Source organism: Scyliorhinus torazame, chromosome 2 (assembly GCF_047496885.1).
Source record: "Scyliorhinus torazame isolate Kashiwa2021f chromosome 2, sScyTor2.1, whole genome shotgun sequence".
NCBI classification, from domain to species: Eukaryota; Metazoa; Chordata; class Chondrichthyes; order Carcharhiniformes; family Scyliorhinidae; genus Scyliorhinus; species Scyliorhinus torazame.
The window spans coordinates 314,571,360-314,592,796 of NC_092708.1; the positions used below are offsets into that span (position 1 = coordinate 314,571,360).

The 21,437-nt window shown below is 42.4% G+C and overlaps 2 protein-coding genes across 6 annotated transcripts in view; one reads left to right on the plus strand and one right to left on the minus strand.

Moving 5' to 3' along the window:
• jkamp (jnk1/mapk8 associated membrane protein) overlaps window positions 1-3,326 on the minus strand; it is an 18,820-nt gene extending 15,494 nt beyond the window's left edge. The window contains exon 1 of one of the 3 annotated variants that reach the window (XM_072489139.1): window positions 3,189-3,326. In XM_072489139.1, the coding sequence (XP_072345240.1) occupies window positions 3,189-3,192 (4 nt within the window). In that variant the 5' untranslated portion in view covers window positions 3,193-3,326. Of the gene's footprint in view, window positions 1-2,940 lie in introns of all 3 variants that reach the window. The other 2 variants (XM_072489148.1, XM_072489129.1) reach the window with 2 other exon arrangements.
• On the plus strand, window positions 3,275-21,125 carry l3hypdh (trans-L-3-hydroxyproline dehydratase). Of its 3 annotated transcripts, XR_011937741.1 has the most exons (6): window positions 3,275-3,790; window positions 5,308-5,477; window positions 8,491-8,613; window positions 9,296-9,433; window positions 12,815-12,927; window positions 20,245-21,125. XR_011937741.1 is itself a non-coding variant. In XM_072489126.1 (5 exons), the coding sequence occupies exons 1-5, from the start codon at window positions 3,307-3,309 to the stop codon at window positions 13,194-13,196; spliced, it is 933 nt and encodes a 310-aa protein (XP_072345227.1). In that variant the 5' UTR covers window positions 3,275-3,306; the 3' UTR covers window positions 13,197-13,327. The 3 variants fall into 3 exon arrangements, 2 of the variants coding, with proteins under 2 accessions (XP_072345227.1, XP_072345218.1); XM_072489126.1 differs by lacking the exons at window positions 12,815-12,927; window positions 20,245-21,125 and adding an exon at window positions 13,179-13,327; XM_072489117.1 differs by lacking the exon at window positions 12,815-12,927 and having other exon boundaries at window positions 3,278-3,790.
• Window positions 21,126-21,437: the final 312 nt, after the last annotated feature.

Here is a 21,437-nt window from a genome sequence, read left to right on the forward strand (position 1 = left end):
AATGACCCAAGCAACTGCAGATACTTCAACAAAGTCTCCCTCTTTTATAAGGTCAGGAATGGGGATTATTTGCTGAGAGTTTCACAGTATTCAACTCTTTGTGAAGCATCCCATTCCAGTCTCCTTTAAGATTTGGAGAAGATTCAGGCCTGGGCAGATAATAATTGTGGTCACAGTAATGCCAGGCAATAATCATCTCAAAAAAGCTCAAGAGCACCCCACCCAGGCCTACTGCCCCGCTCTATCCCCTTAACCCTACCTAACCTGAACATGTTTGGACACTAAGAGGCAATTTAGCATGGCCAATACATCTAACTTGTACACAAAATGTCCTAAAGTGCATCACAGGGGGATTATTAAACAGATGTTGAACTGGACTGTATAAAGAGGTATTAGGACATATGATTGCATAGAGGTGGAGCAGTTTAGGGAGAGAATTCCAGAATTTAGATCCTAGGCAGCTGAAGGCACATCCATCAATGATGGAGTAAAGAAAATTATGGTTGTGCAAGAGACCCGAATTGGAGGAGTACAGAGATCATAGAGGATTGTAGGGGTGGAGAACGTTATAGAGATAGGAAGATAGGAAGAATTCCAAAACAAACTTGAGAATTTTAAAAAAGATGTTGCCAGACCAGGAACCAATATAGATCTATAAGCATTGGGGTGATGCATGTACAAGACTCAGCACCAGTTCGAAAAAGGGTCCGAGATTACAGAGTGCCAGGTAGGAGGCCAGCCAGAGGAGCATTGGTATAGCCAATCCAAAGGTTGAAAGCTCATGCTTGAAGGTTTCAGCGGCAGATGAACTGATGCAAAGGCAGAGATAGAATATGTTATGGAAATTGGAGTAGGCAAGAATTGAGGGTATATGCAGTCAGGAAATGAATGTGGAAGCTTAGCTCGCGTTCAAATGGGATGCCAAGGTTGTGAACTGTCGGGTTCATTCTCAATATCCAAAGAAAGGGTTGGAATCAATGGCTCGGGAATAAGAGTTTGTGGTGGGAACTGAAGCCAGTGGCTTATATTTTCCCAATATTTAATTGGGGGCAATTTCTGCTCATCCAATACTGAATGTCAGACAATGAGCATGACAAATCTCAGTGGAGGGCTTGAGGACAACACAAGAAAAGTTCAACATTATCGAGGGCACAGCAGTATTTCTGCTACTGGACCTAATATCCTTCCCCTTGATCACCAACACACTGTGCAAGCAGGGTCCAAAATCTGTAGCATAACGGCAGCCACTCATCAAAGTTACTTTGGCAGCACTCTGCCTTCGAGAAGGACAGTATGGAAATACCAAATTGGCAGAGGCTGCAGTGCACACCCGAGAGTTCCAGATGCAGGAGTCAAACACTTACACATTTATTATGCTAAACAAATGAAATGTGACAAAACCTCAGAACTTGGTGATGCATTAATAGTTATTATATAACGGTAGCCTGTTCCACTGTCCTACAAAAAGAGAATAATTCCATTACCACAATAATCTATTTAGGTCAATGAGTGAAACTCCACAATCCCATCTGACAGTATTCCACATAAAATCTCAGGCCATCTCCACCAAGCAGTTAATTTTGATATTCTATAAGAGATCAGGTAAGTAATACCAGTATTAATCTGGGCAGCACAAATGATTAGCACTGTGGCTTCACAGCACCAGGGTCCCAGGTTCGATTCCCTGCTGGGTCACTGTCTGTGCGGCGTCTGCACGGTCTCCTCGTGTCTGCGTGGGTTTCCTCCGGGTGCTCCGGTTTCCTCCTACAGTCCAAAGATGTGCAGGTTGGGTGGATTGGCCAAGATAAATTGCCCTTAGTGACCAAAAAAGGTTAGGAGGGGTTATCGGGTTACGGGGATAGGGTGGAAGTGAGGGCTTAAGTGGGCCGGTGCAAACTCAATGGGCCGAATGGCCTCCTTCTGCACTATGTTCTATGTTCTAATCACTCCAAAGGAGGCCGGCGTGGTGCAAATTATGTACAAAGTGAAACATATCTGCATTGCTCCAAGCCTCCTGTTAAAAACAACTTCAAAACAGACTTTCCTAAATCACACGAGTTAATTTACTCCTCTCACAGTTGGGCGGCACAGTAGCACAGTGGTTAGCACTGTCATTCACAGCTCCAGGGTCCCAGGTTCGATTCCCGGCTTGGGTCACTGTCTGTGCGGCATCTGCATGTTCTCCTCGTGTCTGCGTGGGTTTCCACCAGGAGCTCCGGTTTCCTCCCACAGTCCAAAGATGTGCAGGTTAGGTGGATTGGCCATGCTAAATTGTTCTGAGTGTCAAAAGGGGTTAGGTGGGGTTGCTGGGTTACAGGAATGGGGCGGAGGTGTGGGCTGAAGTGGGGTGCTCTTTCCAAGGTCCAGTGCAGACTCGATGGGTCAAATGGCCTCCTTCTGCACTGTAAATTCTATGTCTATGTCTTTCATCTCTTGGCTTTGGAATCTTGACAGGTGTAATATGGTTAGCATGTTGACAACAGTTTGATTTTATATCATACTGTGTCTTTAATAAAGCAAATCTTCGCGTTTCCCTTCAAAACAAATCACCACACAAAGTCATTCAATGCGTGCAGTGATTTGGGACATTTGAGATATGTGGAAAAGCACCATTAATGCCTGTATTTTCAATTCACAACTGCGGTCACAGAATCACTAGTGACGCAACTATAACGGCGAGAATTGGTAAAATAGAGTAATACTGCAAAAAAACACAGTCCAGTTATTCCACAAAGATTTCTAATTAGTCTGCGGGTGAGTTGGACACTACCAGAAAGCTGCAATTCTGACCAGCAAAGCGATGCCAAACCATTGGGACCAGATTTGCCACGGCGGGCTGGCTGGAACTCCCAGTGAGGCAGGAGCAGCTTGATTCTGAGATCAGTTAATTTACTTCAGAGCACTTAAAGGTTAAAAAGAAACGCAAGCTGGTCGGTTTACCTTGTTCTAAATACATGTTAAGGATGCGCTTGAGGCCGTGGGGACTGGAATGGACCGTGGGACACAAGGTTTCCTTATAGCTTGTTTATTTTCGTAAAGAATCCAGATTCCCGTGGTGGGTGTAGTTTAAATGTCTATTGAATTGCCTCGTCTACAGCGACCATTTCACTCATCAGCTAAACGGGGTGAGGCCCTGTCTTGCCTCCGCTACCCGCAGAGGGAAAGGACCCCTTGGCCGCTCTCCTTACCCATTGCTCAGATCCAGCTGCCGCCATTCCAGATGTACACTTCCGGTTCCGCTCACCGCCCACGTCCGGTGACGGCGAATTTGACCTTTGCCCCCTACCCCGGTCAGTGGGAGCCCGGATGGAGCCGCCGTTGAGAGCGCCGCCGGGGCTTGGCGCTGCGCTGTCGGTGCTGGACATGCACACGGGCGGCGAGCCGCTGCGGATCATCACCGGAGGCTTCCCTCCCGTGCTGGGGGACGACATCCTGAGCAAGCGACGCTACGTGCGCGAGCGGCTGGACGGCCTGCGGCGGAGGCTGCTCTTCGAGCCCCGCGGCCACTCGGACATGTACGGGGCGCTGCTGGTGGCCTCGGAGCGGCCGGACGCTCACCTCGGCGTCCTCTTCATGCACAACCAGGGCTACAGCACCATGTGCGGCCACGCCGTCCTGGCGCTCGGCCGCTTCGCCCTAGACTACGGGCTGATCGCCCAGCCCAGCTCCCCCGAAAGTCAGGTCAACATCCACTGTCCCTGCGGCCTGGTCCGGGCCTTCGTGCAGTACGACAAGGGCAAGAGCGGCCGGGTCCGCTTCCACAGCGTCCCCGCCTTCGTCTTCGCTACAGGTGGGAGTGCAAGGCGAGCTGGGCACGACTCTGCAGCAGCAGCCTTTACATACACCTTGTAGTCAGCGGCTTTTTTAATGTCCCAGGGTGGATCCATTAAATCCCTACAGAGCAGAAGGAGGCCAAGTGGCTCATCGCATCTGCACTGACCATCCAAAAGAGCACCTCACCTGGCCCCACTCCCCTGCCCTATGCGCGCAACTCTCTAACCTGCGCACCTTTGGACTGTGGGAGGAAACCAAGCAGACAAGGGGCGAAAGTGCAAACTGCACACAGTTGGAATTGAACCCGGGTCCCCGGTGCTGTGAGGCAGCAGTGCTAAACGCTATGCCGCCCACGTTTTTTTGTATGCTACAGATGCTGCAAATCTAAAATTTAAAAAAACAAAATGTTGGAATCACTCAGCAGGTCTGGCAGTAACTGGAGAAGGAAACCTAGTTAGTTGAATGTTTCAGGTCAATGAGCTTATATCAAAATAGGCCATCAACCTGAAATATTAACTCCATTTCCTTCTCCACAAACACTACCAGACCTGCTGAGTGTTTTCAACATTTTCTGTCACATGGCTCACATCTATGATCATTTATTTGGTGCGGATGGTGCTTGCAATCACAGCAACCTTGCCTATTGCATTTCATGGGTGGATTGAGGACAGAGAACTCATGGGGCCCATTTTTCTGCTGGCTTGTCACATGGATTGGGTAGGATTACTGAGATTTTCTGTGATGAATTCAGTGTGGGATAATTTAGTTCCTTGCCTGATTTTGGTGTTATTAACTGTATTGGAACTTCAATATGTCGGCACGTCATTTTACAAAATAGCTATTCCTCCTAGCACAGATCTACCCTCCAAATTGTAGCTGACTTGGAAATTTGTGCACCATGTACACAATTTTCCTGCCATTAATTTTAAATTCATGATCAATGAAAATGAAAATCGCTTATTGTCACGAGTCGGCTTCAATGAAGTTACTGTGAAAAGCCCCTAGTCGCCACATTCTGGTGCCTGTTCGGGGAGGCTGGTACTGGAATTGTTCACAAGTGTCCGTGCGCAGTGCCAAATGTCGAGAATCATGTCATCAACAAACCCATGTAACATCTTCAGTGCCTTTAATAAAGTTCAAATGTTTTCAGGCATTGGAAACTTATTTATGTATTTTCTCTTGGTGTTACACCAGTCTCCCGGACATGCAACAGAAGACTCACTAGCAGATTAGAAGATGCTGGAATCTGAAACCAAAGAGAAAATGCTGGAAAGTCTCAGCAGGGTTGGCAGCATCTGTAGGGAGAGGAAAGAGCTAACGTTTCGAGTCCAGATGACCCTTTGTCAAAGCTTTGACAAAGGGTCATCTGGACACTCAACATTAGCTCTTTTCTCTACCTACAGATGCTGCCAGACCTGCTGAGATTTTCCAGCATTTTCTCTTTGGACTCACGAGCAGAATCTGCATTCGATCAGAGCCACTATACAGGTGTACATACAATGTACAGTACAAGTTTATTGATCTCTCTTTCAGATGTTTCTGTTGATGTACCAGGACATGGGAAGATTGTAGTGGATATTGCATATGGAGGTGCTTTTTATGCATTTGTGAGTGCAGATCATTTTGGCTTGGATGTTTGTTCCTCCAGGACCTGGGATCTTGTAGATGCAGCAGTAACTGTAACTAATGCTGTGAAAGCACAGGTACGTAAAGAAGCCAAATATTCTGACTTGATCAATTTAATTGCAAATTTCTTTTGCCCCCAAATTTTCCCAGAGGCTGAAAGTGTAGGCATGTTTTTTTAATTCAAGAATAGACCCCCTCCTGCCTCAACAAAACTGAGAATGTAGTGATGGCATTCATGGGCTCCTAAAAACATTTTTACTTAATTATACCACACAAACCTAATTGAAGGGCAAAAATGTGCTCTTAAGGAAAATTTGGGCAAATATCCAATATGTTGTTCTATGTTCAACCTCCCCAGATCATACACTTGTGGAAACTCAACATGAAGGTCTAACAATTTCTAACACATTTTGGTACAATGCAGGATGTCAAGCTGCTGCAGATCTGTGACCTGGTTTGGAATTGCCATAACTTGCCTAAGTACGCCGACGAAGCTTGTAAACCTGACACTAATCCATTATTTTATAACAAGGATCTGGTTGAAATACTTCTCTGAATATCCGTAAAGCATGAACACAGACTGTACTTGTACATTTTGGAGTGAGTTACCACTATTTGCACCAGGGTTGAATTTTTCAGTTTCTGACGGAATAAAATTTAAAGTTACTAACCAAGCATAAAATCAAAGTTAATTTTAATAATCTTCACATCAATACAAGTACATCACTTTGGAACTGTTTTTCCCTAGGCTATACCAGGCTATATGTTCTCTGCACTGAACTCCATCTCTGTCTGATCAGCTGACCTGTGTGTTCCCTTGCATTCTTACTCTGATTGTAATATCTGATAACCTATGGGTATTGCAGCAGTATTAATTCTCTGTAAACCCCTGCATCAGGATTAATATCTGTCTCTTGTGTTAAATTATGAAGACTGCTTGGAAGCTAAATTGTGAAAGATCACCACCCAATACCAAGTTGGGATCCAAGTCTGTTCCTCCAAAAGTTTGTGTACCCTTTTTTCAAATCGCATTCTTGAGCCCTGGGTTCATCTTGCTAATTATGATCCAGGCATTGGTTGCCAGTCACCCCTATTTGTTTTTTTTAATATAAAGTTAGAGTACCCAATTATTTATTTTTCCAATTAAGGGCAATTTCACATGGCCAATCCACCTAGCCTGCACAGTTTTAGGTTGTGGGGTGAGACCCACGGGGAGAATGTGCAAACACCATACGGACCGGGGCCCGGATCCAACCGCGAGACAGTAGTGCTAACCACTGCACCGCAGTGCCGCCATTCCGGTCACCCCTCTTTGGATAACCTGAAAGGTTGATTCCCATTTTTCACCTCCAGTTGGATTTAGAATGTCACTGAATATCCATTGAACTCTCGAAATTTATATGAACTGTATTAAATCGTCAAATGCAGTAATATTGTTCTGTGGCTTTGTGATCCAGAAAGATATTCCAAAAAACACCTAGCAAATGGATAGTGGAGTATTTTACTAGTGTGTATTTGGATGGAAATTCAGCAGTCATTACAAAACTCATTCTGTTAGATACCTGACTGGTACAAATATCCATCAGTAGCATGCATGAAACCACCAAATGAAATAATTCCTTAATGTACACTGAGCGCTACTGCTCACAGAAGTGTGGGCATTTTACAGCTATGCCTGCCAGAATGTTTGAGACGGGAACATGTGAAATATGACAGACAGATAGTCCACCTCCCCCTCTCCAACTGCTCCTTATCGAAGTGGGCAAGTAAGGCATCAGCCAGCCTACCTATTCATAAGCTTACTGAGGCCAATTAAGGGTCTAATTCCATCTCCACCACCATAATCACGCATTTGGGGCGTGCTTTGTGCGCATCAAGGACATCTCCGCCTACAAAGATGTCTGACCTGACTTCCCAACCTTCCCTCCTTATTGTTATTCCAATTCTTCCCTTCCCAAAAAGCCCTGACGCTTTAGTCCTGCATTTATGACATTTCCCAGGTATTCCCTTAAGGTTCTAGCAGCGGCCACCATTTGCTTCAGTTGTCAGCCAATCAGATTGGCTGGCAGCTCTCAAGGGTGGGACATCCGGGGCAGCATGGTGGCACAGTGGTTAGCGCTGCTGCCTCACGTCACCAGGGACCTGGGTTTAATTCCACCCTCGGGTGACTGTGTGGAATTTGCACTTGCTCCCTGTGTCTACATGGGTTTCTTCTGGGTGCTCCGGTCTCCTCCAACAGTCCAAAGTTGTGCATGTTAGGTGGATTTGCCATGATAAATTGCCCTTAGTGTCCAGGGATATGCAGGTTGGGTTATGGGGATTATGGAGATAGGGCTGGGTGGATGGGGGAGTGGATATGGGAGAGTGCTCATTCGAAGGGTCAGTGCAAACACGATGGGCCAAATAGCACTGTAGGGATTCGATGATTCTTTTCCCTGTATGGCAACCTTTTTTAAAGTGACCGACTTTTCTACCAAGGGCGGGGTAGTATGGTCCCCCACCTCGCTCTGTACAGTCCAGCCCATTAAATCTTTGACAGGTTAATTCTGGTGGGAAAGAGCTCTCCTTCCCTTTTGAGTCATTTTTCCCCCTCCTCAGGCTCCAGGGATGTATGAAGAATTCTGAATGAAGAAAATAGATGTGGTTCCTTCATTTCTAAAAATAATACAGGGAACATATATACTACTTATATTTACATTTAGTCCAATGAGCCAGCGTGTGTAGAAGAATTCTATTCTGTGGGCAACTGAGCAGATTGGTGTAATTCAATGTCAGTTCAAACCATTTCCACCAGGAGGCATTACCCACAAAATGGTATGCCCAGAATTCACTCTCAGTCCACTCTTGGCCTCTGAAGGATACGTAATTTCAAAAGAAATCTACCATTGGGTTTATTCTTATTTTTTGTTTAATCCTAATTTAACTATTTTCATTCCAATTAGTTTACCTGGTACACACTTTGAGATTCTGAAGAGCACTTAAATATGATAAATATTAAAATTGACGCTGCTGGTATCTACGGAGATGAACTATTGCTATTGATCCAATAAGTTAATATCAAACCCTGCGCAGTAATAATTTTTTTTACAGGTTAAACTCCACCACCCTGACAGTGAAGATCTTGCCTTCCTCTATGGCACCATATTAACTGATGGAAAAGATGGATTTTCTGAAGAGCCAACAGCAAATATCTGTGTTTTTGCAGATGCTCAGGTAGGTAAAGTAACTATGATTAATAAACATTGTTACAATAAACACACTGCATACATTTGAACAGGCCTTGAAGTGTAAACATTGCGCAATCTTTAGTGATTTCATCGTAGCCAACTTATAAAGTGTCACAAAATATCTTTGCTCAATTACCCTGCCGAGATTTCCAGTCAGACTTGTTTTAAGAACGATGAATTGTTTATTGATCAAAATGTACATCACATATTTTGTACAATAAATGGGAAAGGACGTATCGCTCCAGACCTATTCAGTTAATATATATGTATAAAAGGAATTAATGAACTCAGTTGAAATTTGACGATTTTGATCATGTCTTATTTTCCTGAACTTGATCGGTTTCTTCCTCACTCAGGGCAGCTCCAGCTAAATCTATTATAGGAGAAATTGTCATGTGCACTGGAGTGGCTCTACTGCAAACACGAAGGGCCATGATTAAAACAAAGCTGACTGCCACCTGAACAATAATTGGAACTCGCACCCTCGCATTCTTGCGATGTTGTCTATCAACATTTAATACTTTCTAATACTCAAGGTCAAAGTAATTGGCCCATACGTATTATTTATAATGCAGTTGAGGAAAACATTTGAAAGTTAAAAAGATCAAATATAATTCATAAATAAAAAACATTTTTGAACATTTTTTTGTTTAACTTATCTTGATTAGGTTGACAGAAGTCCCTGTGGCTCGGGTGTGACAGCTCGTATTGCACTGCAGTATCACAAAGGATTAATTCAGCTGAATCAGACCAGGACATTTCAGAGTGGTCCAACAAGCTCGCTCTTCACAGCAAAAGCTGTAGAGGTGATTGACATATTATAAATATAGTTGCTTTTTGAAACCTAATTCTATGGCACATTTGAACCCAAACCTGAACAGTTAGCAGTATTTATATTTTAAATTAAGCAGTCTACAACTACTATATTTAGAAATTATAGCATCACTCTACAGTATTCACCATAAATTGTAGGAACTTAAGCTTCAGAAATTAAATTTATTGGAAATTTCATTTAATTGCTCATGTAAGATTTTCTTCCAATTAATCTTCCTAATTGTTGGAATTATTTTAAACAAGATTTAAACTATGATTCCAAATCTCTCAACAATAAAGGAAGATTTTTTCTTCATTATAAAGTTAAAGAAAAATCTTGCACAAAATTATCTAATTTATTAAGACAGTAAAGACAATGCAGTTTGCAGCAATGTGGCACTATAATCTTATGCAATTTAAATTTTACACACTGCAATTTGGTTCAAAGTTTCCATTGCATTACCTGGAAATCGTTTCAATGTTATTTTTTTGTAATGTCACCAGGGAGCCAATTCAACTATCCTCGCAGCTGTTTTTTGAACTAAGCATTTAAATTTAACCAGCCTTTAACCATCAGTGACACAGTGGTTAGCACTGCTGCCTCACAGCGCCAGGGATCTGGGTTCAATCGCAGCCTTGGGTCACTGTCTGTGTGGAGTTTGTACTGGGTGCTCCGGTTTCCTCCCACAGTCCAAAGATGTGCTGGTTAGGTGGATTGGCCATGCAAAATTGCAGTTTAGTGTCCAGGGATGTGCAGGTTAGATGATGGGGTTACGGGGATGGGGCGGGGTATGAGAGGGAGTGGAATGGGTAGAGTGCTCTTTCGAAGGGTCGGTGCAGACTTGATGGGTCAAATGGCTTCCTTCTGCACTGTAGGGATTCTATAATCAGTACGTTGACCTCCATTTTCACTTAGTTGAGAATTACATGGAGTAAGCAGTAAACCTCGGTCTGTCCAGTCCACTTCATTCAATCTGCCTTAAATCAAAAATTGTAATATACTGCCTAGAAATGCATCTGAACCAAGACTACAATTCTTTCTCCTTGTTAATTCCTTGTGCGTAGTGTGTTTCATTCTTAAGTTTTTATCTGCAGGATTAGGATACGGTAGCAAAGTCATTTATACAAAAGTTAAATTGAGAAATTAGACAAAGTGCCTATACGGCATGTAGAATGCTACAAATGCTCAATAACTATTCCCTAAAAGTGTCTCTAAAATACTAGTGAATGGCAATGTTGACAGAATAAGCATGCTAATGGTACAAGAGGCAATTAGGAAACACCCAAGTGACAATGTGTGATTCAGACGACTTGCATAATCCCAGCACCTTGGGAAAACCAGTTGCTGATTAGCATTTTTAAATATTTCCAATTTTTATCAAAGCAGCTAGAACAGATTGCAAGTGATTCGCAAGAGAAGCAAATGTGATGTGAGAAAAAACTTTTTCACACGAGTGGTTCGGGTCTGGGATTCACTGCCTGGAAGTGTCGTGGAGGCAGATTCAATTGACAAATTCAAGGGGGGATTAGATGATTACTTGAATAGAAACAATGTGCAAGGCAGCATAGTTTTGTGAAGGGGAGGTTGTGTCTCACTAACTTGATAGAGTTTTTCGAGGAGGTCACAAAGATGATTGATGCAGGTAGGGCAGTGGATGTTGTCTATATGGACTTCAGTAAGGCCTTTGACAAGGTCCCTCATGGTAGACTAGTACAAAAGGTGAAGTCACACGGGATCAGGGGTGAGCTGGCAAAGTGGATACAGAACGGGCTAGGTCATGGAAGGCAGAGAGTAGCAATGGAAGGATGCTTTTCTAATTGGAGGGCTGTGACCAGTGCTGGGACCGTTGGTGTTTGTATTATATATAAATGATTTGGAGGAAAATGTAACTGGTCTGATTAGTAAGTTTGCAGTCGACACAAAGGTTGGTGGAATTGCGGATAGCGATGAGGACTGGAGCTGGTTTAGCTCACTGGGCTAAATCGCTGGCTTTTAAAGCAGACCAAGGCAGGCCAGCAGCACGGTTCAATTCCTGTACCAGCCTCCCCGAACAGATGCCGGAATGTGGTGACTAGGGGCTTTTCACAGTAACTTCATTGAAGTCTACTCGTGACAATAAGTGATTTTCATTTCATTTCGGACTGTTAGAGGATACAGCAGGATTTAGATTGTTTGGAGACTTGGGTGGAGACATGGCAGATGGAGTTTAATCCGGACAAATGTGAGGTAATGCATTTTGGAAGGTCTAATGCAGGTAGGGAATATACAGTGAATGGTAGAACCCTCAAGAGTATTGAAAGTCAGAGAGATCTAGGAGTACAGGTCCACAGGTCACTGAAAGGGGCAACACAGGTGGAGAAGGTAGTCAAGAAGGCATACGGCATGCTTGCCTTCATTGGCCGGGGCATTGAGTATAAGAATTGGCAAGTCATGTTGCAGCTGTATAGAACCTTAGTTAGGCCACATTTGGAGTATAGTGTTCAATTCTGGTCGCCACACTACCAGAAGGATGTGGAGGCTTTAGAGAGGGTGCAGAAGAGATTTACCAGAATGTTGCCTGGTATGGAGGGCATTAGCTATGAGGAGCGGTTGAATAAACTCGGTTTGTTCTCACTGGAACGACGGAGGTTGAGGGGCGACCTGATAGAGGTCTACAAAATTATGAGGGGCATAGACAGAGTGGATAGTCAGAGGCTTTTCCCCAGGGTAGAGGGGTCAATTACTAGGGGGCATAGGTTTAAGGTGAGAGGGGCAAGGTTTAGAGTAGATGTACGAGGCAAGTTTTTTTACACAGAGGGTAGTGGGTGCCTGGAACTCGCTACCGGAGGAGGTGGTGGAAGCAGGGACGATAGTGACATTTAAGGGGCATCTTGACAAATACATGAATATGATGGGAATAGGGGGATAGGAAGTGTAGAAGATTGTAGTTTAGTCGGGCAGCATGGTCGGCACGGGCTTGAAGGGCCTGTTCCTGTGCTGTACATTTCTTTCTTTGTTCTTTGTTGTTTGTTCTTTGGTACGGGGAAAAGTCTGGGTAATGGCACTAAATCATGATGCTCCTTCGGAGATCCAGTGCAGATACCCTGGGCCAAATGGTCTCCAGGAGTTTATACAGTTGTCAAGCAGTAAATATGCCTGAAACAACAGACGAGCTACAATCCAGTTGCTCAAGTTCAATAATATTAACACACCTTTGCTTGCCTTCAAACTATCTTGGTGCTGCTTACTCTAACCTTTCTTTTCTAGCTGAGAATTTGTATACTACTGGTTGCTCAGGTTAAGACTACAGAAGTACAGGAGGAGAGTTCCTCCATGTACAATTGCTTTTTAATGTAGTTTGTGAAATAAATCTATCATTCATTTGGTTCTTCAGTGCTTGTTTGCTTATGCTTGATATCGGAGGGAAAATATTATGATAGTGATAGTGACTCGCCTAACCAATGCATTCACAATGCATGGAAAGAAGCAGATTTGCACATTTTTCAGGTAGGCACAAATTTAGAAAAACTAGTTAAATGTGCAAAAATTTGTATTTCACCAGTGCACAAAATGAATGTTTTGCCTTTATATAAAGACCCTAAATGTTTACTCGAGGAGTAATATTTAGATTTTCTGGTCGAGACTTTGTATTAATGAAGCGAACAGCATGCACCGTTATGGAATAAAGAGACAGCAGAGTGCAAACATGGACTGTTAAATGCGGAATCCAAAAGCTGTGATTTACTCTCCTGCTGTAGATACAGACAATGTTGTAACAGAACGTCAAAGACGGCTTCAGCAGTGAAATACATCTAATGGCATGAAGATGGAGGTACTTAGCTGCCAATTACTCACTAAACATGCCAGAAACGGTTAGGGCTGGTGCAATAAGGAGCAAGTACATTTTTATGTGGTGTGAGAATTACTGCAAACAACCTAGCTGGCCCTGAAAATGCCAAAAGTAGTTTACAATTAATTAAAAATCTAATGTATTATGAAAAATATCATTAAGAATACACAGACAGCAATGAAATATGTAAAAAATATAGTTACCCAAATTAGTCAAAGGTCCAGGTCATTATAAACAGGAAAGTACAGAACCGTGATGTAGACCAAATTTATAAAGTTCTGTACTGTCACATACAGCAGAGATGTCCAAGCCTTCGTTTTTGTGTTGGGTGCATGCTTTCCTTGGTTTGAATAAATCTGAAGTTGTTAATGCTTTCAGATCTTGGTGTGTGAACTCTTGAGAATTTGTCCAATGAGATAGCAGCGTTAATAACAGCCATTTGTAAACCTATATAGTTCAAAAATGACGGACCAACGAATAACAAGGAACAACTTATATTTATGGAGCATCTTTCATCTATAAAATGTCTCAGTGTACTTCACTGGAGAATTATGCCATTGACTTACACAAGGAGATACTAGGTTAGATGATCTAAAGCTTGGCCAGAGCGGTACTTTTAACAAATGTTTTAAGGGAAGTTGAGAGAGAGAATTCCAGAGCTTGGGACCTAGGTGGTTGAAGGCACAGCCAACAATGGTGGAGTGATTAAAGTGAGATGTGCTAAAGAGGCGAGAATGAGATGAATGCAGTTATCTCGGAGGATTGTGGGACTGGAGAGATTAGAGATAGAGAGGGAAGAGTCCATGGGGAGATGAGAATTTTCAAATTAAGACATTTTGTGACCGGCAGCAAATATAAGCAAGCACATGGATAATAGGTGAATAGAACCTTGTGAAGTTGGGTGGCACGGTAGCACAGTGACTAGCACTGTTGCTTCACAACGCCAGGGACCTGGGTTCGATTCCTGGCTTGGGTCTCTGTGTGGAGACTGCACATTCTCCCCGTGTCTGCGTGAGTTTCCTCCGCGTGGTCCGGTTTACTCCCCCAGTCCAAAGATGTGCAGGTTAGGTGGATTGGCCATGCTAAATTGGCCTTAGTGTGCAAAAAGGTTGGTTGGGTTACGGGATAGGGTGAAGGTGTGGGCTTAGGTAGGGTGCTCTTTCCAAGGGCCGGTGCAGGCTTGATGAGCCGAATGGCCTCCTGCTGCACTATAAATTCTATTAAGTTAAGACGGGCAGCAGAGTTTTGGGTGACAAATGTACGGGGAGTAAAATGTGGGAGATTGGCCAGGAGTGCATTGGAATAATTGAATCAAGAGCTAACAAAAGTGAATGAAAGTTTCAGCAGCAGGTGAATTGAGACAGAGGCCAAGTTTGGTGATGTTGCAGAGGTGAAAATAGGCAGTCTTCGCAATGGCATGAATGTGTGGTCAGAAGCTGACCTTGGGGTCAAATATGACACCAACATTGCAAACATACTAGTTTAGTCAGACAATTGCCAGGGGGAGGGAGTCAGTCAGTGTCGAGGGAATAGAGTTTGGAGCTGGGACAAAACAATAATTTCTGTCTTCCCAATATTCAATTGGAGAAAGTCTGATAATTTAGTAACAACAGTGGTGCGATAAAACAGGGTGTTGTTAGCATACCTGGGAAACTAACGCTGTGCCTCCTGATTGATGATGCCGAGTCGCAGCCTGTACAAAGAAGAACAAAGAAAAGTACGGCACAGGAACAGGCTCTCCAAGCCTGCGCCAACCGTGCTGCCCGTCTAAGCTAAAACCTTCTACACTTCCAGGGTCCATATCCTTCTATTCCCATCCTATTCATGTATTTGTCAAGACGCCCCTTAAATGTCTCCATAGTACCTGCTTCCACCACCCTCCGGCAGCAGGTTCCAGGCACCCAATAACCTTTGTGTAAAATGCTTCCCTCACACATCTCTTCTAAACTTTGCACCTTAAACCTATGTCCGTTAGTAACTGACTCTTTCATCCTGGGAAAAAGCTCCTGACTATCCACTCTGTCCGCCCCTCATACGTTTGTAGACTTCTATCAGGTCACCCCTCAATCTCCGTCGTTCCAGTGAGAACAAACCGAGTTTATCCAACCCCTCCTCATGGCCCATGCCGTCCATACCAGGCAACATCCTGGTAAACCTCTTCTGTAGCCTCTCCAAAGCCTCCACATCCTTCTGGTTGTATAGCGATCAGAATGAACACTATATTCCAAGTGTGGCCTAACTAAGGTCTATACAGGTGCAGCATGACTTGCCAATTTTTATACTCGATGCCCGACCAATGTATTGTATATTACTGTATATTTCCCATCTGTATTAGACTTTCCAAATTGAATTACCTCACATTTGTCTGGATTAAACTCTTATCTGCCATCTCTCCACCCAAGTCTCCAACCAGTCAATATCCTGCTGTATCCTCTGACAGTCCTCATCGCCATCCGCAATTCCACTAACCTTTGCGTCATCTGCAAACTTACAAATCAGAACAATTAAAATGTTCTCCAAATCATTTATATATACTACGAACAGCACTGTTTGTCCAAGCACTGATCCCTATGGAAGACCACTAGTCACAGCCCTCCCTTCATAAAAGCACCGTTCCACTCCTACCCTCTGTCTTCTATGACCGAGCCAGTTCTGTATCCATCTTGCCAGATCACCTCTGTTCCCCTATGACTTCACCTTCTGTACCAGTCTGCCATGAGGGACCTTATCAAAGTAGATGAGAAATAGGAGGGATAGGATAGATCCTTGGGCGACAGCAGTGGATGATGCAGTAGTGGGAAGAGCAGCCATTACAAATGAGAGTCTGCTGATAATCGGATAGATGGGAATGAAACTAGGTGAGAGCAGTCCCACCCAGTTGGACGACAGTGGGACGCCATTGGAGAAGGATAACATGGTCAACTGTGTCAAATATTTCTGACAGTTCAAGAAGGATGAGGAGGGGTGATTACCTCTGGCATAGGCAGCTGACTGTCACTTTGATCAAGACCATCAAAAGCAGTCCTGAGCTCCTCACGCTTATTCATGGAGGTGAAGGAGCCACAAATGTATAGCCAGCGTAAAGTAGAGAAAAGAAGCTGAGGGTTATCTTTGTTTTTCCAGAATTTACTGGAATAATGAGCAGTTTTAGAGCAGCACCTGATAGTGCCGTATATGATTCACGCAGATCTGATGGTGAATGGCTAGCCCAGTTATCTGCCGTATCCGTTCAAGTCTATGTTCCTTGGACTGAAAGAAGCAGAGATGAGAGTATTAACAGGGAGAAAGTCCAAGGTGGTGAGGGTGTAGTTGAGCAGATAAGTAGTTGTGGAAATCTTGTGGCAAATAGAGAGCCAGAGGTTAGATAGTTGAGATTTTGATAGTGCAGTTGTAAGTGAATTGGGGGATAGATCTTTCCAGCAATGGACACAAGAGGAAGGAGATCTTTCCAGCAATGGACACAAGAGGAAGGAGGGTATGGGTGGAGAGTTATATCGGAGATAGTTTTATCTGTGAAGAAGAAACATTAGCAAAAATAGAAACAAGTCTCGTGTTGGAGACTGGAATGCTCTAGGTGACCCCAAGTCTGCAGATTGGACAGGGTCTTCCTGAAAAGATCTATACAAGAAAAGCAGCTCAACCATGGCTCACAAAAGAAATTAAGGATAGTATTGGACCCAAAGAGGAGTCATAAAGTTGGTGGAAGAAGTATCAAGCCTGAGGGCTGGGAGCAGTTCTGAACCCAGCAAAGGAGGATTAAGAGGGGGGAAATAGAGTATGAAAATTGCAGAGATCTACCATGCGGTTCAAGTACAGTCTCGCAAACACTATAGAACTCGGTAGAACTTTGAGTTACACTTCTCAGTTGCAAGTAAGAATCTTTTATTGCCTCTACTGATTACAATTGAGAGAAACTTAAATCTATTCTCAATAAAGCCTTGCCAGCAAAAGACTTAAAGACTTATAAAACTTATAAAACAATTTTAACTTTCAAAAGTAATACAGAAATGGTTTATTGCTTAAAGCAAAACAGCTTGCGTGAACTTCAAGAGTTAGAGTGGAAAGGTGAAAATACGAAAATAAGGATAGCAAGTAGTTAGATCAAAGTATAGAGTGAACCTGGATAGAAAATGGCTGTCTGAACTCTCATGTTTAAGGAAAATGTTATCAGTCTGAGGCCATCTGTCCATACCTCTATGTCGTCCTAATTGGTTTGGGTGAGTTGCAAATACATTTGATTGGATGATTAACTGTCAATCCTCAATGTGCAACATAAGTTTTAAACATTTCATGTTTGAATATTTGTGTGTGCTATGGAATATGATTTTGTACTGTAATCAAGTCTGGTTTTTACTGGTTTTCTGCTGATTTTCACTTTATCCATATTCTGAACAATGGTGGCTTCATATTGCTATGGTGCTTATTTCGACCTTGATCTTGATTACTGGTACAGCTTATTTCTTAATATGAAACTTACTTTGAAATCTGTTTATTAGAACAATAGTCCGTTCATATTGTCAGTAAGAATGTCGTTTTTATCTTCAATTAGTTTGTGGATGTGTCAAGCTTTGTACCTCTGTTTAAGTTATGTGTTTTATCATGACCCAAGGTTATGAATACTGAAATACTTCTTTTAAAATGGGTATTAAAGACTGGGCTTTAATATTTACATTAAAATGGCCTTTTACCTATCAGAAATAGCTGATTTCCGTCAAGAGTAAACTTTCAAGTAACATGAAAGCGAACTGTAAAAGCCTCCCTAACTATGCAAAAAAAAAAGATTAGTGAAATACAGTCTGAAAGAGCAGAATTTATAATCGAGAACAAGGAAATGGCAGAGCGATTAAACAGCTACTTTAGTTCTGTCTTCACGGAGGATGACATAAATAACTTCCCAGAAATGCTGAGGAACCAAGAGTCTAGTGAGAAGGAGGAATTGAAGGAAATTAATGGGACTGAAAGTCGATAAAGCCCCAGGGCCTGATAATCTATATCCCAGGGTACTAAAGGAGGTGACCATGGAAATAGTGGATATGTTGGTTGTCATCTTCCAAAATTCTGTAGATTCTGGAACAGTTCTGGTATCATGTCCTCCATAGAGAAGGTGGTTTATAATGTAAGGGGAACGGACGTATGACAGTTCCTTGCGTGTTATGAGGCTGGTACCAAGGAGGCAATGCTGCTACGGCTGTTCCCATGTTTGTACAATACCCTGTGCACCATTTACACAGCAACCATACAACAAGTACGATTACAATGGCGATTATAATCCAGAACACAATCTTCTGTCCGAACGATCCTAACCACCCAAAGCCAAAGTCCCAAGTCTCGTTTTCATGTAATCTTGTTACCTCTTTACGAATGTGATCCACCAGATTATCAATTTTCTGAGTTATCAGGAATGTATGTGTAACAGTCACTTCCAATCAGGGCACAAGTACCTCCCTTTTCAGCTAACGAGAAATCAAGGGGCATTCTATTCTGCAGGGCAACTGCTCTTATAGCAACCATCTCAGTTTCTATCTGGTTAACAGCTTCTGCAGTATCATTAGCTACCTGCTCAAGGATGTCTTTTAGTTCACGTAATCCGTATACATTAGTGGCTATTCCTAATGGTGGTATCATTATTCCCAGCATTTGTGCCCATGTCATAATACTTTGTGTCGTCCTGTGTTGGGGATGGTCCTGCAATTGCTGAACGTGATGCACATAAGGGACTACGTATCCCAAATAGCAGGAGCCTTCCCAATTTTCTGGTAACCAAGAACGCCTTATGGCCACAGATAAAATATGTGCCGTTATTTTCAGTCAGGTTTCCTCTACTATCAGTTATCATTATTCTAATAGGATCCCCTTCACAGGAGCTTCCACTAGTTTTATTTTCAACTCCTAACCAATCAAAGATCAATAATCCTTTAGCTGTAAGGTGGCATATAGGGAGGTTGCTAATTCAAAGTCTGATCACAATGACTCGTGCCTACTGAATGGGTCCCATATGTTTTATGTTTCTTAAAGCATATACTTCCTTTTCGGACTCCAGTATAATTGGGAAGGATCAAACAGGGCGGTTGACGTGTTACATTAAACCTAGGCCATCACCATCCCTCAAACCTATTCATATCGTATCCAGCTAATCTCCAATCTAATATATTCTATGTATCTTCACCACGTCCTGTACTATTTCATTTTAGAGCCCATTCTGCTATCTCGTTACTGGTGCATGGGATAGGTCGCACAAACAGGGATGCCCTCACCCGAGCGTGTGGGAATTTGTGTACAAACCCAACAACTGGATTTATTTACCCTCTCGGCGTACAAGTCAGACTTGTACATTAAGGTGTTAGTATGCAGTTCACCTCCTCCATGATGTTTGATTAATATGACAATACATAAGAACAGTAGTGCCATCATTCTCTTCAGGTCAGCGTTCCGCTAGTACTCTCAAACTTCCACACCTGGCAGATTGGAGGGTGTCAAATGTAACCCCTCTATTTAAAAAAAAAAAGAGTAAGGGAGAAGACAGGGAATTACAGACTGGTTCACCTAAAATCAGTAGTAGGTAAAATGCTAATGTCTATATATGTGATAATAGGACACTTTGAAAATATCAGTGAGATTAGTTAAAGTCAACATTTAGAAAAGGGAAATCTACTGACAAGCCTACTGGTGCTTTTGAGTCCTTAACTAAGAAGGGATATTAGTGCCAGAGAGGGTTTGCAACAAAGATTCACCAGACTGATGTCTGGAATGGCAGGGTTGTCATAGGAGGATAGATTGGGTCAACTGGACTTTTTGATTTTTACTAGAATTACATTCCGAATTACATTCCGAGTGATATTAAAGTTTTTGTATATAGCATAGGCTTTGGCGACACTTTGCCCTGTTATATTTATACAGCAATGGCTGTTTTATTATCTGCCAACTGACCATGAGTAACATTGTGAGAAGGCTGCTAAAAAGGTATTTTTTCCCAGGAAACAAAATGTGGCGATTTCAAAGCTGTTATAGTGGAAGTATCAGGACAAGCGCATTACACGGGCACAGCAAGCTTTTACGTGGAAGATGATGATGATCTGAAAGACGGATTTCTTCTCCGATAAAGCCGCAAAAAAAATCCAATCATTTGTCTTTAAGAGTCAAGCTGGTATTTTAATAATGTTAGCGTCCTAAACATGCATTCTTCCCAAGTGCAATTCAGCACTCTTTATATGAATCTTAATATCATGTGCATTATGAATTATTGTTGTATAATTAAGTTTATATCATGTGTTTAGCTAAACCATGAGTTAAAATATTTACAATGTACAATGAATTTCAAACCAAATATTGAGTTATAATTTTTTAAATCTGTTTTACACTAGATATGTTTCATGCTGAGTAATTCTAAACTGATATTTCAATCTGCACCATGTGCATTTCCATTAGTTACTAGTGCATTATGTAGTGAAATTCTGTGCAATATTAATCATGAGGATACAGTGCAATCTGACAATTGTGTTTATCTGCAGAATAATTCTACTGCCATTGAATCACAATGCACTTTTGCTGCTATTGAAGTTATTAATCTGAACCTTGGAATATGCTTTGAAAATCCAGAACCTGTAAAGTCACCGTTTTTAAATATCAGCCCAAACATTTCAAAAGTGATATTTCTATACATAAAAAGGTTTTCAATTGCATTTTGCTGCCAGGGAAAGTAATTACGAGAGCTACAACTTGAAATTTGTATTAAATGCAGATTTGTTTTTACAATTGTTAACTTAACATATATAATTCTGTAACTTGTATATCTCACATTTAATTAAAAAGACAGCTGGAGATCAGGAAAGCACTTTATCTGACTCCACGTGCAATACTTTTGCCATGTGACATGATCATTTGATGTTAGACTGTGCAAAAACATACCAGGATAGCTGAGGCATGCCGATTGTCTCAATGTCTGCGCTATTAAGATCCAGCTCCTTTTTGAGAATGAAACTCTGACAAGTAGGAAAATATATTTCATTGTAGTACATGTTCAAAGATCAATTATCATCACGGGTGAAATTCTACGTTTCATTCCCATTCCAATGAGTTACTTAATCTCAGTTCTTCACAGTAGCCTTGATTAATAATGGTAAAGCAAATCCCATATTGTAATCACTTCATTAGCTATCATGCTTCAGCT